The following is a 17004-nucleotide window of genomic DNA, read 5'->3' on the forward strand; positions in this document are numbered from 1 at the left end:
GATCACAGGGTCCTAGGATCGAGTCCCGCATCGGGCTCTCTGCTTGGCAGGGAGCCTGCTTCCACCTCTCTCTCTTTCTGCCTGCCTCTCTGCCTACTTGTGATCTCTCTCTGTCAAGTAGATAAATCTTAAAAAAAAACAAAACAAAACTCAGAACCCAGTCTCTGGCCTGTAGTGGATATCTAATAAATATTAATAATAGTTAAGAAGCATTCCTTGGGCTTCAGGCATTTGTTGGGTATTACCAGATAGATGATCCCCCAAACTCTGCATAGCTGTGAAAACCGGGGTGCAGAAGAGTTATGTGAGTGGCCCTGCAGCTAGACCTGGAGTTTGGACTTTGGCCTCATGTTCTTACTTATTAAGCCTCAGCCTCCTCTGCGGATTCCGCTGGGGCAGGTGTTACCACCATGCCAACCACAAGCCTAAGAGCCTCAACGGATCTTCTCCCAAAGGTAGCACCCCTCACCATCTTTCTCCTCCTACTAGCCCCACTGCTGGACGCTCACTCCGGCCTCACTCCCATTCCCAGGAGGGAGTAAGGTCACAGAGCCTCCCTCTAAATCTTGGTCCTGCGGATGGCAAGTTGAAGAGGAACCAGGGCAGGGAAGAAACACATCTCCTTTAAATTCTTTTCTAGGAGACACCCAGAAGGCTCAACTGCATTATAAATACACCCTTCCCTCCCGCCTCTCCTATCCCCGAAGAAAGGAAGAAGAAACAGGCAGAGAGAAAGACAACAAGCAGCTATGCAGGTAGAATCAGATTTCAAAGAGGAGAGGAAGCCAGCCACGCGGGCACGGAGACAGACTGGCCAGGTTTTGAAACTGTCTTTACCATGCGCAGTGGAGGGACCCAGACCGAGGTCCCGAGCCCCAGGTGGACGTGTCCTCAAAGGACGATGGGCGGAGGAACCGCCGCTTCTTAGGGCTGTGGTAACACCACGTGCAATGACACAGACATGACAAGACATGACACCTGGCAGGTGGCAGGCTTGAGGGGCTTTTCTGGGGAAACGCTGGCCGTTTGTGTGCCTGAGGCTTTCTAGCCTGCCACATCCTGGCTCCGCTCCTGATGGTGACTCTGAGTTACCTTCCATCCTGCTGCTCCCTGGCCCTCACTTGCCCCTGGGCAGGAAACGCCCACTGGCCCCTCAGTCCACACCTGCTCTGGGAGAATCTTAACCCCGCCAGTGTGCGTAACATCCCTCTCACAGAAATGGAATAGCTCTTTCACCCAAATCCCTGCCAGGCAGCTGGATAAATATTTAAGCAAGTCTGGGAGGAATTGGGAGGTGGCTCTGATTGATTGTACAAAGGGCAGTGGAAAAATCTCTGAGCGGTCTAAAAGCCTTTTCTGGCCAGTTTTCCTCTTCAACTGCAGAGTAAACAGTTGCAAGCTGTGCTTGAACAAGAAGGGCTGAAAACAAACAGGAGAAAACAACTCTGGCCTCAGGGGTTGTGAGCTGGTCATGGTTTGAATCCTGTTCTGCTGTTAGTAGCTGGGTGGCCACAGGCAGGTCACCGCCCTTCTCCAAGAGTCCATTTTATCATCTGTCCATGACAGGCTGATGTGGCCTTTGAGTCTAGGGCTGCAGTTTCTCAGCCCCAGTAGTACTGATATTTGGGGAGAGGTGAAGTCTTTCCATGCGGGGACGCCTGATACACTCAGGAGGTTGAGGAGTGACTCAGTGTTCGCCACCCAGTGGATGCAAGAAGGCCCATCCCCGGTGATGACAAATCTTCAGATGTTGCCCCAGGTCTCCTTGAGGGAGGGGTGTGTGTGTGAGTGTGTGTGTGTGTGTGTGTGTGCGCGCGTGTGTGTGCGCGCGCGCGCATGCGCACGCGCGCGTGCACAGAAAATCGCTCTTAGTTGAGAACCTCTGGTCTTGGCTGGAGATTTATTTCATTTTTTTTTTAAAGATTTTATTTATTTATTTGCCAGAGAAAAAGAGCACAAGTAGGCAGAGTGGCAGGCAGAAGGAGAGGGAGAAGCAGGCTCCCTGCTCAGCAGGGAGCCCAATGCGGGGCTCATCCCAGGACGATTGTGACCTGAACTGAAGGCAGACGCATAACAACTGAGCCACCCAGGCACCCCTTTACAGGAGATATAAATGCATTTGGGGTTCTGAGTGCTTAGAAGTATAGCTACTGGTGCATAAGAAGTATCCTAGTAATGAGATGTCTCTACGGAGAGACAGAAATAGTTGCCCATCCCCGCCCCCATCAAGCAATTGAAAATGCACTAAAATTACTTTACACCACAAGTGAGTGGCCCGAGAGATTCTTACAAGTCTATAAATTATAGCGATCCCAAAGAATTCACAGTTCCAGCCTTCAGCGAGGTCCTACTTAGTCCCGGGAAGTTGACTTTGGGATCAATCCTGAACTTCGTGCCTTAAGGAAATCATCTGGCAAAACATTTAGCTGGTCGTTCCGTGCCTCACTGATGTAACAGGAGGCCAAAGCTGAGATTTGCTTCCCTAAAACTCTCACGGAACCCCCAGGGCTAGCATAGGGCAAGGCAAGGAGGTAGAACCAGACTGAGTGAACTTCTCTGTGCTGAGTTGTCTTAGATGCTCGCACATGGCTAAAGTCATTGAACTCTAATGGGGGTGGGATGCAGATATTAGTTCCTTCTCTAGATCAAGCACACTAGCCTGGGGTCGCCCAGCCCATGAGCTATAGTCAGTGGTGGAAACTGGGTTTGCCTGTTTTACTCCAAGTTCTATGTTCCTCTCACTTTTCCAGACTGTCCAACAAGAATATGCTAGATAAACGGGGCATTAAAAACAGACCCCAACTCCCGCAAATTGAAATGATGATTAGGGAGTGTTAACAACTTAGGGATGTTTCCTTTACCGGTGCTTCTCAAACACCAAGGTGTGTGGGATCACCTGGGGATCTTATTACAATGCACAATTCGACTGAGGAGACTTAATTGGTGGAAGATTTTGCATTTCTACAACTAGTTTCTGAGTGGATGCTACTGGTCCCTGGACAACTTTTTCAAATTTCAGATGCATTAGAATCACCAGGAGGGCTTCTTAAAAACAACTGAAGGCAATCAAAACAGCGAGATAGCATTTCATATCCACTGGGACGGCTACAAAACCCAAAACGGAACAAAACCCAGGAAACAACACTTGTGGCAAGGGTGTACAGACACTGGAACACTCACGAGTTGCTGTGAGTAAAGCGTAAAATGACCCAGCCTCAATGGAAACACTTAGCAGTTCCTTAACAACTTAAACACGGAATTACCATATGACCCAGCAATGTGACTCCTACATACACTCAAGAGAACAGAAAACTGGTGTGCAAACAAAAACCTGTACACGGATGTTTATAGCGTTCCTTATTCATAACAGAGGCAGAAACAACCCAAATGTTCATCAACTAATGAAATGATAAGCAGAATGTCATATATCCGTATAGTGGGATATTACAAATTCATAAAAATGAATGAAACCCTGACACGTGGTAGAGAAACGAATGAACCTTGAAAAAATTATGGTAAGTGACAGAAACCAGACCCAAAAAGCCACGTATTGGATGATCCTATTTATATGAAGTGTCCAAAAGAGGCCAGTCCAGAGAGATGGAGAGAAAATTAGTATTTATCGGGGGCAGGAGGAGAGGGAATAAGAAGCGGCTACTTCGTGGCTAGGGTTTTCTTCCTTTCTTTTCTTCGTCCCCAAGCCCCTCTCTCTTCCTTTCCTCCCTCCCTTCCTATCTGCTCAAGATTATGTATTTGAGAGAGAGCAAGCCAGTGCTTGAGTATGGCAGGGAGGGGCGGAGGGAGAGAGAGAGAGAAACTTAAGCAGATTCCATGCTGAGCGTAGAGCCTGATGCGGGGCTGAACTGGGGGCTTGACTCAGGCTTGTCCCAAGGCTTGCTCTCATGACCCTGAGATCAGGACACTGAGATCACGACCTGACCCCTGAAATCAAGAGCCAGATGCTTAACCACCTGTGTCCCTAATGCTTATAGGGTTTTCTTTTGCAGCAATGAGAATGAGCTAGATACAAGTGATGGTTACATGGTTGCGAATATATATATATATATATATATATATATATATATATATATATATGAAACATATTATATATATTATATATATCTTATATCTATATCTATATCTATAGAGATATAGATATCTATCTTATATCTATCTATCTATCTATCTATATATACTTTAAGATTTTTACTTATTTATTGGACACAGAGAGAGATCACAAGTAGGCAGAGCAGCAGGTAGAGAGAGGGGCAAGCAGACTCCCCGCCATGCAGAGAGCCCAATGTGGGGCTTGATCCCAGGACCCTGAGATCATGACCTGAGCCGAAGGCAGAGGCTTAACCCACTGAGCCACCCAGGCGCCCCACATGGTATTGTGAATATACTGAATGCCTCTGAATTGTGTACCTTAAAAAGGTTATATGGTGGATTTTATGTCATCTGTATTTTAGCACAATAAGAAAAAAACCTGTGCCCACTCCCAGATTTCTGATTCAATAGCTCTGGGAGTGGGACCAGAGGATTTGCACTTCTAACAGCTTCTGGGCTGCTCCTGGTTTCCAACTTTGAGTAACAAGGTCCCGAACTTTGACTTTGATATTCAAATGGTTTGTCACATCCCCAGGGACTATTGGATTACAAGGAACAACCAAATACTATCAGTTTCAAATTTCTGCCTATCATGCCTAAAGGAGATTAACAAACCTGCCTCTCTTGGGGCCATGGGCTCGGTCTGTATTTTCAGCTTGGGAAAGCTCAATAAGGCAATGGACCTTGTTACTGGAGTTGACTCTAGATGACCTTGAAGGAGGGAGAAACTGGCTAGGAGCCCTCATTTACATTTTCCTAAAATGAGGTCATCTGAATTCTGGTTTAGGAAGTTCTTAGAGAATGAGACAGCTGCTGTGGGCATGGGACTTTGGGACCTCTTGTTATTAAATAACAAAAATTCAACCGAGCAAATTTTGAAGACCTAATTGGTTTTATTAACTGATTCATGAGTCAGGCAGCACCCCATCCAGCAAGTAAAGCTGAGCTCTGAAGAACTGTACAAAACGGAAGGTTTTTATAGGAAGGAGGGTGGGGCATGGAGATTATTAGCAGAAGAAAGGATTGTTTCAGATAAATTCACTTTCCCTGAGAGGCAAGAGCAGAGGGTCTTATCAAGACTTCATCTTCCGGGGCGCCTGAGTGGCGCAGTGGGTTAAGCCTCTGCCTTCGGCTCGGGTCATGATCCCAGGGTCCTGAGATCCAGCCCTGCATCAGGCTTTCTGCTCAGCGGGGAGCCTGCTTCCCCCTCTCCCTCTGCCTGCCTCTCTGCCTACTTGTGATCTCTGTCAAATAAATAAATGAAATGAAAAAAAAAAAAAAACAGCAAACATTTCTTTAAAAAAAAAAAAAAAAAAAGACTTCATTTTCCTTCTGGGGTGGTGGTGGGGGAAATGGAGACAGATTACCTCATTGTTGTTGACCAGAAAACTCCTGACCGACCCAGTTAAGACTACATTTCTGGAGAAGCTTCAAACTGTAATTAGTCTAGGTATTAAGCCTTCATCGGGTGATGTGGCCTAGCATAAGTGACTCCATTTTGGGCCTTTGGTTTTTCTTTCTGCCTCCTTATCAATGTGTGCTATACCCAGTTGCCACTGTGAAGTCCTATAATTCAACTCAGTTCTGACACTATCTACCTGGAGATAACATCAGGTCCTACAGGTTCAAGGCTCAGTCCTACAAGACATTGCCCCACCCCCACATCAGATACCAGTATTGTCACCAGTGGTTCTGGACCCACCAGCTGTAGAATAAAGGTTCCAGTGACCTTCTCCTTGGGTTCAATTATTTGTGAGAGTGGCTCATAGAACTCGGGAAACCTGCTCACTTCCTAGATTACCAGTTTATTACAAAGAATATTAAAGGATACAAATCACCAGCCAGATGAAGAGATACATAGGACAAGGCATAGGGAAAGGCCAAGGAACTTCCATGCTCCCTGAATCTACATGTTTACCAGCCTGGAAGCTCTCCAAACCTCTGCCTTTCAGGTGTTTATGGAGGCTTCATTACATAGGCACTAGTAATTAAATCTTTTGGCCATTGGTGATTGATCTCAATCTCCCCTCTCCCCTCCCAGAGCTGGGGGTTTGGGGAAGGATTGAAAGTTCTCTGTGGCCACTGCTAGTGTTGAAATTCCAAGGGTTTTAGGAGCTCTGAGCTAGAAATTGGGGGAAGACCAATATAGATCTTATTCTCAATCACAGTATAGCACAGCCTCGGGCTGGAAGATTGCAATATTTCCGGCCCCTGCTGTCTTGCTAGGGCATTCACTTGCAAACCATTTGACCTCCATAATTCCTATGTACCCATATACCGTCTCCATGGAGGTATTGATCAGACAGTGCTGAAGAGTTTTTGAGGTCCTGTGTTATCTCAGAGGACATCCAGGCCATTTGGCTGGTAGGACCTTAGGATATGTTACTAACTTACTGCCTACACCATGCCCAGGGAGTCAGGAAAAGTCCATGTCTGAGCACACCCAGGAGAGAGAGAGGGTCTACACTACATCAACGGTATCAACACCATGAATCCCAGGCTTATTCACTTGCCAGCGAACAAAGTTACTGAATACTTCCCGAGACAAACAAACTAGATGGGGGAATGTGAAACCTTCTGGAAGAGGGGTGACTCCCCTAAATAAGCAGAGAAAGTCTGTAGATAGGAAGGGGGAAAAGGATGTAATTTGGAGTAGCGTTGGGGTCTCGAGTGGGCAGCCAAAAAAGAATTTTTGAGAGGTCTTCAGGGCAAAAAGGTGGTTTTTAGTAAAACAGGGGGACTAGACTCAAGAACAGAAAGACCTGCCATCTCAGGATTGTGAGGACAGCTGGTTATATACTTTCGGGCGGGGGGGGTGGGGTGGGTGGGGAGTAAAGACAACGGGAAGTTCCAGAAGGATTTCTCATATGCTGAAGGAGACTCCCAGGGTCCTGGAGGCCTTGCTAGTGTCAAGTTAAGGTTGTTTTTTCCCTCTAGCGAGGCTTAACATTAAGACAGTCAGGCATTTCCTGGAAGAAACTTACACTCCTCCTGCCTCAAGCATTTGTGAGTTCACTGCAATTTATAAGGACTTTAATTTTATCTACTTTTCCTCTGCTTTTGTTTCCCACATCAGAAAGAGTCCATAGGTCTGTCTGTGGTTGGTTAAAATAAGTCCCATTCTTGACTGGGTAAGTAAATCACCCCACGTATTTATTTAGAATAGGCTACTTTGAGTCTGTTGTAGGGGAACCTAACATTCAATTTTGATATGTCCTAAGCAAGTACTGTGCTAAGGGCAAAGTTTTGTTTTTACATTAGCCGTATCTGTGATGGGGGTATGCACGGGATGGAGTGAGAAATGATATAGTGTTGGAATTTAGGTGAAGTTGGGTGGGGTGAGGTCCTGAGTGGATGGCCAAGAAAGAATTCTGGAGACAAGACGTTGGTGCAAAAAGGTGGTTTTATTAAAGCGCAGGGACAGGACCCATGGGCAGATGTTGTGAGGGGTGGCTGATCCTATGCTTGGGAGTTGGCGGAGGTAAGGAAAAGGGAGGTGTTACAAGGATTTTCCTATGCTAAAGACGACCTCCAAGATACTAGAGGTCTTGCCATTGTCAATTTCAGGTTGTTTTCCCTTCTAGCAAGGCAGTAACATTAAGAGAGTTGGGATCTTCCTGGAGGAATGTCCCACATATCCCAGCCAGGAGGGGGGTGGGGTGGGGTGGGTGTTTGTGGGGTTTGTGGGGTGAAAGGAGTATATTTTGATATTTTGTTTTGTCCTCAGTCTACCTTCTGCTCCCTCATTAGGAAAGAAGTACACTGTCACTTTAAATGTGGTTGCAGCCTTGGCAGAAGTTTCTAAAGCTCTAGCTTGTCCCGGAGGATTTCTCATCCTTTAAGATTTCAAATAAGCCAGGCCTTACTTTTTGACCTCCAGTGCCAAACTTCAAAAACTTAAATTTTCAGTTTGTTTGTTTTTTACAAAAAAAAAAAATTTTTTTTTTGGTAAAAAAATCTTTACCAAATTTTTACCAAAATTTTAGGAGACTTCATGGACCTTTGTTCAGCCAAAGACCTACATGGGACCTGAGCAATTCTCCCTTGTTAAGCCTGTCTTAAAAGGGAGTATATATATATATATATATATATATATATATATATATATATATTTTAACTTTATTTGGAAATAATCATAGATTCACAGGAAGTTGCAAGGATCTGTACAGGGAAGTCCTGTTTACCCCTCATCTTACCTCCACTAATAACATCTTGCATAACCATAGAATATCAAAACCATGCGTTGTGGCGCAGCCACTCTGGAAAACAATATAGAGTTTCCTCAAAAAGTTAAACATAGAACTATCTTATGACCCAGCAATTGCACTACTAGATAGTTATCCAAAGGATGCAAACGTGGTGATTAAAAGGGGCACCTGCACCCCGGTGTTTGTAGCAGTAACGTCCACAAGAGCCCAAGCAGAGAAAGATCTCAGATTTCCATCAACAGAGGAGTGGATAAGAACATGTGGGGTGTGTGTGTGTGTGTGTGTGTGTGTGTGTGTGTTTGTAATATTACTCAGTCATCAAAAAGAATGAAATCTTGCCACTTGCAACGGCATGGATAGAACTAGAGGGTATTATGCTAAACGAAATAAGTCAATCAGAGAAAGACAAAGACCATATGATTTCCCTCGTGTGGAATTTAAGAAACAAAACAGATGAACATAGGGGAAGGAAAGGGAAAAAAAAATGAGACAAAAGCAGAGAAGGAGACAAACCGCAAGACTCTGAACTCTAGGAAACAAACAGGGTTGCGGGAGGGGGGGTGGCTGGGGGGATGGGCAGTAAAGATGCCTGCCCCACTATGGAATGAGCACTGACTGTTGTCTACAACCGATGCATCACTAAATTCTACCTCTGAAATGGATAATACAGCCTGTATTAATTAAATTAACTTTAAATGTAAAGAGCCATGTAACAGACATTGCTGCCGCGCACAGAATTTCTCAGATTTCACCGGTTAGACCTGCGGTCCCTTACGTGTGCAGTTCCCATCAGAGGGATCCTCCAAGATACCCCTTTATAGCCACAGCCACTCCCTCACCCCATTTCCAGCCCTGACAATCACGACTCTGTTCCCCGTCTCTATAATGTTATCTCAAGAATGATCTATAAATGAAACCTACAGTATGCAACCTTTTGAGACTGGCTTTCACTCAACTGATTTGAGAGGAGTATATATATATATATTTTTTTTTTATAAGATTTTATTTATTTATTTGACAGACAGAGATCACAAGTAGGCAGAGAGGCAGGCAGAGAGAGAGGAGGAAGCAGGCTCCCTGCTGAGCAGAGAGCCCGATGCGGGGCTCGAGGGCTCGATCCCAGACTCTGAGATCATGACCTGAGCCGAAGGCAGCGGCTTAACCCACTGAGCCACCCAGGCGCCCCGAAAGGAGTATATTTTGATCCAGGTTTATACAGCTCAAAAAAACTCCCCTTCTTCCAGCATAACATTAGGAAGTTTCTTTCATTCCAGTTCCCAAAACACAACACATCTTTCCCCCTCAACATCTGTGAGATTTAAATCAAGGGTAAACACTGCCAGCTCTCTATCCAACCTCTGGGATCACATGCGCCTTCTACAGCCAAAAAAACGATGAGGTTTTTTTCAGATCTCAAGCTGGTATTAGCATTTACATGTCCAGAGGATAGAAATACACGGAATATTTTCAGAAATGTTCTCTAGAAGTGTTTAACAACCCTGCCTGCACATTAGAATCACCTGGGGGAGCTTTTTAAACATTCCCATGCCTATGATGAACCACAGACCAATTAAATCACATGGGAATGTGGGGGAGGAATAGATTTTTTTTTTTTTAAAGCTCCCCAGACAGTTCTGATTACTAAGTATGAAAACTATTGCTCTAAAACAATTCGCTGCAATAGATGGTCGCAAAATTTGGGGCCACAGGAGTAAATCAGGTTTACCCCGGGGGAATGTGGGAACGCCACAAAAGCCCAGGCTCCTTCCTCCTTGAAGGACCCTGATCTCTGGGTGCTTCATTAGCTCCCCAGGTGATTCTGATACTCACCCAAGTTGAGAACCACTGACTCCCAACCCTCCAAACACTGTCCTCACACTAAAACCACCTACAGAGTTTTATTTAAATACTGATGTTCGGGTCCCACTGCCAGAATTTTTTAATTTCATCGCTCTAGGGTAGGGCCTAGGTATTAGTTTTGTGTGTGTGTGTGTGTGTGTGTTTTCATGTCCCCAAGGTGATTCTACTGTACCTACAGAGTTATATATCTCGGGTCTGGAGTGAAAAAACAAAATTTAAAAATAAGCATGAAGTGTACATTCGTCTCTCTGAGCATTCTGGTTTTATTTAATGTCAGCTAGTGGAAGAGTATGTAAATTTCCAAGACTTAGCCTTCTTGGAATGGAATTTAAATTTAAAGAACCACGTAACAGATATTGCTGCCGTGTACAAAACTTCTCAGATTTCACTGGTTGTATCTGCGGTCACTTATGTGTGTGATTCCTGTAACTACTAACACAGTCAGGACACAGAACTTCATGGAATTACATCAGTACTCTGGATGGTCATTAAAGCTATAGCCCAAACATTTACAAAGGGTTGTGCGTTCCTTACCAGTTCTCCCACGTCCCCATAGATAAGCCCTCTATTTTGGAAGTCAAGTTTTCCCCTAGAAATAGAAAGAAACTTACCAAGTTCTTGGCAACCTTGTCCCTTGCTGCCTTCTGGCCATAGAATCTTAACCTGAATGGAGCAAAAGCAGAAATTACAAATCTAACAGGACAGGCAATGAGGGAGTGCAAAGGGCCAGGAAGGGAGCATGCTCTGAGACCCTGTGAGGCTCGTGGTCAGTGAGACGCGGACGTCTGCACTTCCTTCATCTCATGCCCCCAGGAATCTTAGCCATTACTAGGAAATGGTAACAGCAAGGTTGAATCTATGAGGTTGAACCTTACAGAATGCCCATTCTGTAGGTCGGAAATGGTCTAATAATGCCAGTTGCACAGGATTCAAGATCATACAAAAGACAAATGTGTCTTAAATGTTTGGTCCAAAGCATGTTTTTTGTTTAGACTGATAATCTGGAATATGATAAATTCTTACCACCTGTCGTATCATCCATAATGCTGTAGGTCACTATGCAAGCACGTGTTCAGAAATATGTGACCCAAGCCGTAATGTAATGGCTCAAGGCTTAGCATTCCAAAGAATCGCTTGGATTGGTTTAAACTGCAAATTCAGATTCAGTAGATCTAGGGCGGGTCCTAGAAATCCATCAAGTTCCGCTGGGAGAGTCTGAAACAGGTGCACTTGGTTCTCTAAGAAACACCAAACATATGGAGCCGTTTGGGCTACTGAGAAAGGCTATCTGAAAACCGTAAGTAGCCCTAATGTGAGAAAGTTCTTACGGGGGGGCTGACTATACCAGGCACTCTTCTGGAACTTGAACCTAGGAAGCACTGGCTCCAAAATGAGCTCTTCAACGTGGCCTTCTGCTAACCGACATGGCAGCCAGCCAAGCTCCCCTCATCTGTAAAAATCGTGGAGAAGTGAGAATGGCGGGGTTCTGCAAACTAGGCTGAAAATTAGAACAAGCTGCTTTAACTTCTTGGGTCTTTCTCAACAGAGGGAACACAAGCTGGGTTTGGAACTCTTAACATTTTGTGAAACTAAAACTTTAAAGAGAATCAGCTGGGGTGCTTGGGTGGCTCAGTCAATTAAGGGTCAAGCTCTTGATCTCAGGAGTGTGAGTTCAAGCCCTGAGTTGGGCGCCATGTTGGGTGTGGAGCCTACTTAAAGAATCAGCTGGTTATTGGAGGCAATATAGGAAACACTGTATTGGTTTGTTGGTTTGTTTGTTTTAATGTTTTATGCCAGAGGGTATATTGAAATTTCATCAGTGAAGCCCCGAGGACTCTTAAGTGACTGGATCAAACCTCAAGCTACTGAAACAGAAGATAGAAAAGGAATTTGTTAGATCACCGACTGACTGGAACTAAGTCTTTTTTTTTTTTTTTAAGAGATTTTATTTGACAAGAACACAGCAGGAGAGGGAACACAAGCTATGGGAGAGGGAGAGGAGAAGCAGGCTCCCCGCCAAGCAGGGAGCCCCATGTGGGGCTCAATCCCGGATCCCGGGATCCCAGGATCATGACCTGAGCTGAAGGCAGATGCTTAAGGACTGAGCCACCCAGGTGCCCCGACTGGAACTGAGTCTTAAGATGGGATCATCATAGCTCTCCCCACACCTCCACTCCTGCTTCCCTTCGCAAACCCCCACGTACAATCTTTGCTCTGCCTTTCTTGCTCCTCCACTTTCCTCCACTTCCCTTCTCCAATGGGGTAGCAGAAATGACCCCTGGAAGTTCCGGTTTTCCACCATTATCATACTTACATAGCCAGGAATAAACCATAAAGTCATCTCCCTTCCGCCATCATCAGGACTCTGGCTGGCCTGAGGTCACGCGCTCAGCCCCACCCTGATGGGCTGCTCCAGGAAATGGAGCACTGTGATTGGCCCATCTGCCCCTTTCAGTGAGAAAGATCCAGGAATCGATAAGCTTCCTACAAAAACAGGGAGGTAAGGAGGAGCATTTCCCCAAACAAAATTGTATAAGCCCAACCAACATTTTTATAATCATTTAAAAATCATTTATAGTCATTTAAAAATAAGGGAGATAATTGAATTATTCTAGGTCTCTCTTCTTTAATGCCTATGCTCTACCCATGTCCCCCCCCCCCCAACAAGTTTTACTGGGATAGAGTTGACATGTAACATTGTATTAGTTTCCTTCAGCTTCTCCTGGCTTCTAAGCTAAGTGTGGTCCAGTAACCCCACTCCCAGCCCCAGCTCGCCCTCCTAGAATAAGCCCTTTCCTACTCCCTCGTACAGAGATGCCCCCATGGTTCCCTATGGTGTGCCTTACTCCTTGTTTTGACAAGTATTCGAGCCAATCTGTTCAACTACGGATGCTGGAATTGGCTGACCTGTGCCCCCTCCTCCAGATGGGTCCACCCAGAACCTTAGTACAGTGGTTGGCCAAACCGGAAGATCACAGGCTGGGGCAGACTCTTTATCTCACCTGATTCACATTTAGCTTAGACTGACCTTGGTTTGTCATTGGACCAGCTATGATGGAGCTGCCGTGGAAGGCAGAAGTAAGGGATGCCAGGCAGTGGTTATAACCCATGGCACGTAGGCACTAACCTGGGTGCAGAGGGCTCTTGCCTGCCCTTTACCTGCCTTAGTCACCACTGATACCAGCTCCTGGCATGCAGTAGGTCCTGTTTAAACACTTAATGGATTGGGGCGCCTGAGTGGCTCGGTCGGTTAAGTGTCTGCCTTCAGCTCAGATCATGATCCCAGGGTCCTGGGATCAAGCCCCTTATCAGGCTCCTTGTTTGGCAGGGAGCCTGCTTCTCCCTCTCCCTCAGCCTGCCATCCCCCCTGCTTGTGCCCTCATGCTCCCTTATCAAATAAATAAATAAAATCTAAAGACAAAACAAACAAAAAAACCCACTCAGTGGATGAATAAATGAAAACATCAGACCTGATTTTTTTTTCTCTCTCATTATTCCCATAGGAGGGGTCCCAATGGAAAAGCTGGCAGCCTATAGCGCATCCAAGGCGGCTCTGACCATGTTCTCAGCAGTCATGAGACAAGAGCTTTCCAAATGGGGAGTTAAAGTCTCCGTCATCCAGCCTGGAGGCTTCAGAACAAGTAGGTGTCTAAGCCCAAGAGCCCCTCAATGTTCACCTGAAAGGGGTGCTGAGGGTCCTTTGGGTGTGGTTTTGGAATATAGATGAAATTTGGTGGGGTGGGGTCTGGAGCCGATGGCCAAGAAAGAATTCTTAAGCTGTCTCTGAGGCAAAAACCGTGTTTTTATTAAAGCACAAAGATAGGACCTGTGGGCAGAAAGAGCTGTTGCACTGGGTTTGTGAGGGGTGACGGACAGTATGCTCGGGAGTTGGGGGAGGTAAGGAAAAGGGAGGTTTCATAAGGATTTTCCTATGCTACAGAGGACCTCCAAGATACTGGAGGTCTTGCCATGATCAATTTCAGGTTGTTTTTCCTTCTAGTAAGGCATTAACATGAAGAGAGTTGGGATCTTCCTGGAGGAATGTCCCACACATCTCAGCCAGGAGTAGGGAGGGCAGGTAGGAAGAAAACTGAGGCTCAGAGAAGTTAAGAGCCACAGAGGTGGTACAAGTTGGAGATGAGATTTAGATCCAGGTCACCCTCAGAATGTCATTGTGTGTGGCCCCAAAGTAGCAGGGCATGGGTTTGTGGGTGTCAAAAGTGGCAGACGAAGGTTGACAAAAGTCTGGTGGCTTTGTCATCACAAAAGAGAGCTTTGGGGACTCTGCACAGAGTACCTACAGAAGTGGTTAGAAAGTCCATGAGGTGTTTAGAGAAGGAGGAAATAGAGAGGAAAGGAATCCCTCAGCCTGGGAAAGCAGAGACTGGGGAAGAGTTAGCTGGAGGAACGACAGTTCACACAACATGTTGTTCAAGACCCAGAAGTCTTTAGAGTAATTGTCAGGGTAACCGTTTCTTTAATGTGGTCTTCTGCCTTCATGGATAGAACCAAGAAATTGAAATCTGTTTGCATTTCTGTTGAGTATAATTGGATGTCACTGGTTTACATTTCACAACCAAGCTCCCCCACAGACCTGATATCCTTGAGTCACCCAAGCTGGTAAACCAAAGCTCATCCCACAGCAGTCCCAGAGCAATCACACACTTTGCTGGAGGGAGCCTGGGGTACTGCCAACTTTCTGTAAAGTAATCTGGCAGTAGGTGTTGAAATCCAAAATGCAAGTACCTTTTGATTAGCTAATCACATTGCAGCTGTCGCACACCTAACAACAGTGAAATACAAAAGAATGTATTGTGCAGGGGTATTTACGGCAGCATCCCCGAAATGCTGAAACTTAGGAAGGACTGCAAAATCCTGTGATAGAGAATTGGTTGTCTAAAAGCTGTTCAGTAGGAACTTCTGCTGCTCTGGTTTAAATCTGTAGCCACTGACTATCAGAGGCAGGTCTGTGATTTATTACCAAGCCAACAATCAAATCTTTGGAAAACATGTCTAGTTTGGTTTCTGTTTGTTCCTGGTAATATAAAATTAAGCCAAAGCTTTCTACGTGTGTATATGTTTGTATGAACAAGGAGGGAATATAGAAGCACCCACAAAACTGTAAATTACCTGAGAGGAGATTAATTTTAAAAACATATATGTGCCATTATTTACTTTATTTATTTATAGGCATTGCTACTATATTTTAAGGTAAATATATATATATAATTTAATTATATATGATAGGCAAGCATTGCTTCTACATTAAATGCTTAAATATTTAATCACATATAACATATGTTAAAATTTAAATGTATATTTAAAGGTGTACTTATTATATATTCTTCAAAATTATCTTTATTAGATAGCTAAGATGATAGTCAACATTGTATATTTAATTTTATCCATGGAACTAGGTGCGAGTTCTAGATTAAAAATTATATATAGATGATATATGGGTACACCTATATGTGCATATATGGTTTATATATCATATTGTATATGTTACATTTTATATTATATGTGATAATCATGAACATGGACGTCATAGAATGTTTGTGGCAGCCCTATTTGTAAGGATCCCAAATTGGAAACAACCCAAAGACCCATCATAGTCTAGTGGACAGATAATTTATGGCACATTTGCACAATGGAAACTGTAATGAAGGGAATGACCACACAGTACACAGAGGACTCTCACAGTGTACTGTATGATTCCATTTACATAATGTCCAAATCCAGGTAAAACTGCTCTATTCTGTTAACTGGGACAGTGGCTTTTGGGAAGGGGCCTGTGAGTCACGGTTGGTTTGCCTTCTTGTTCTGCTGCTGGTTGCCTGGGCTCTTCAGTTTGTGGAAACCCAGTCATGTGTGATCGTTTCTGTATGCATGTTGAAAAAATATATTAAATACCATTTAAAGTACATTAAAAAAAAAATGTTTGGGAACTCCCATCTTTCCCAACAGAAGCCAATCACAAGGGCCTGCTTCCCCGGTAGGGGTCAGACACGCCCGATCTGGCGTCCCCAGAATCTGAGCCTCCCTTCTTCTCACATCACAGATATCGCAGGCACCAGTGAAGCGTGGAGCAAGCATGAGAAGGACATCCTGGACCACCTTACCTCCGATGTGCAGGAGGACTACGGCCAGGACTATATCCTTCAGCAACGCAACTATCTTAAGCTCATCAACACGAAGGCCAGTGCAGATGTGTCCCCTGTGCTCCTGGACATCCGACATGCTGTGTCTGCTAAGAGCCCCTTTGCCTTTTATGCGCCAGGGGCAATGGCTTATTCCTTGCTCTGCTTGGTTTCCTTTAGTCCTACTGGTGTACTTGATTATTTTAGCAAAAAACTGTGTAGCCTTGGAGGGGGCATGCCCAGAGCGCTAAGAAGGCCTAACTGAAGAATAAGGCACATGGGCAAATATGTGGGAAGTGTTATTCTTGGAACATAAGGGCAACTTGAACTTCCCATTAAAGTTGTGGTTTCCTACCTTGCATTCCCTGTGAATTCTCTTGGTTGAATAGGACTTAGTGGTGAGAATGCTGGTGGCTGGAGATGACCACCATGAAAGGTGGTACCCTGCTCTGCACGGATACATTTCAGATATCCTCTCATCTAGTTCTCCTTAGAGAACCAAGGTAGGTATCTCCACCCTTACTTAACAGGTAAAGGTATTAAAGATCAGAGACAGTAAGTTGCTAGTTCATTGTTGCTAGCAAAAGGTGGTTAGAATGGAAACCCAGGTTATACTCTGCTGCCTGCCAGAAGAAGAGAAAGAGAAAGAGATGATGGGAAAAAGGAGGTAGGGAAGGGGAAAAGGGAGG

General features: G+C 44.9%; 1 protein-coding gene across 1 annotated transcript in view; it reads left to right on the forward strand.

Moving 5' to 3' along the window:
• The window catches only part of HSD17B2 (hydroxysteroid 17-beta dehydrogenase 2), a 76681-nt gene extending 60005 nt beyond the window's left edge, over positions 1-16676 (forward strand). The window contains exons 4-5 of the mRNA XM_059382031.1: positions 13679-13816; positions 16237-16676. Of these exons, the coding sequence (XP_059238014.1) occupies positions 13679-13816; positions 16237-16580 (482 nt within the window). The 3' untranslated portion in view covers positions 16581-16676. The remainder of the gene's footprint in view (positions 1-13678; positions 13817-16236) is intronic.
• Positions 16677-17004: the final 328 nt, after the last annotated feature.

Source organism: Mustela nigripes, chromosome 17, assembly GCF_022355385.1.
Source record: "Mustela nigripes isolate SB6536 chromosome 17, MUSNIG.SB6536, whole genome shotgun sequence".
In the NCBI taxonomy this organism is placed as follows: domain Eukaryota; kingdom Metazoa; phylum Chordata; class Mammalia; order Carnivora; family Mustelidae; genus Mustela; species Mustela nigripes.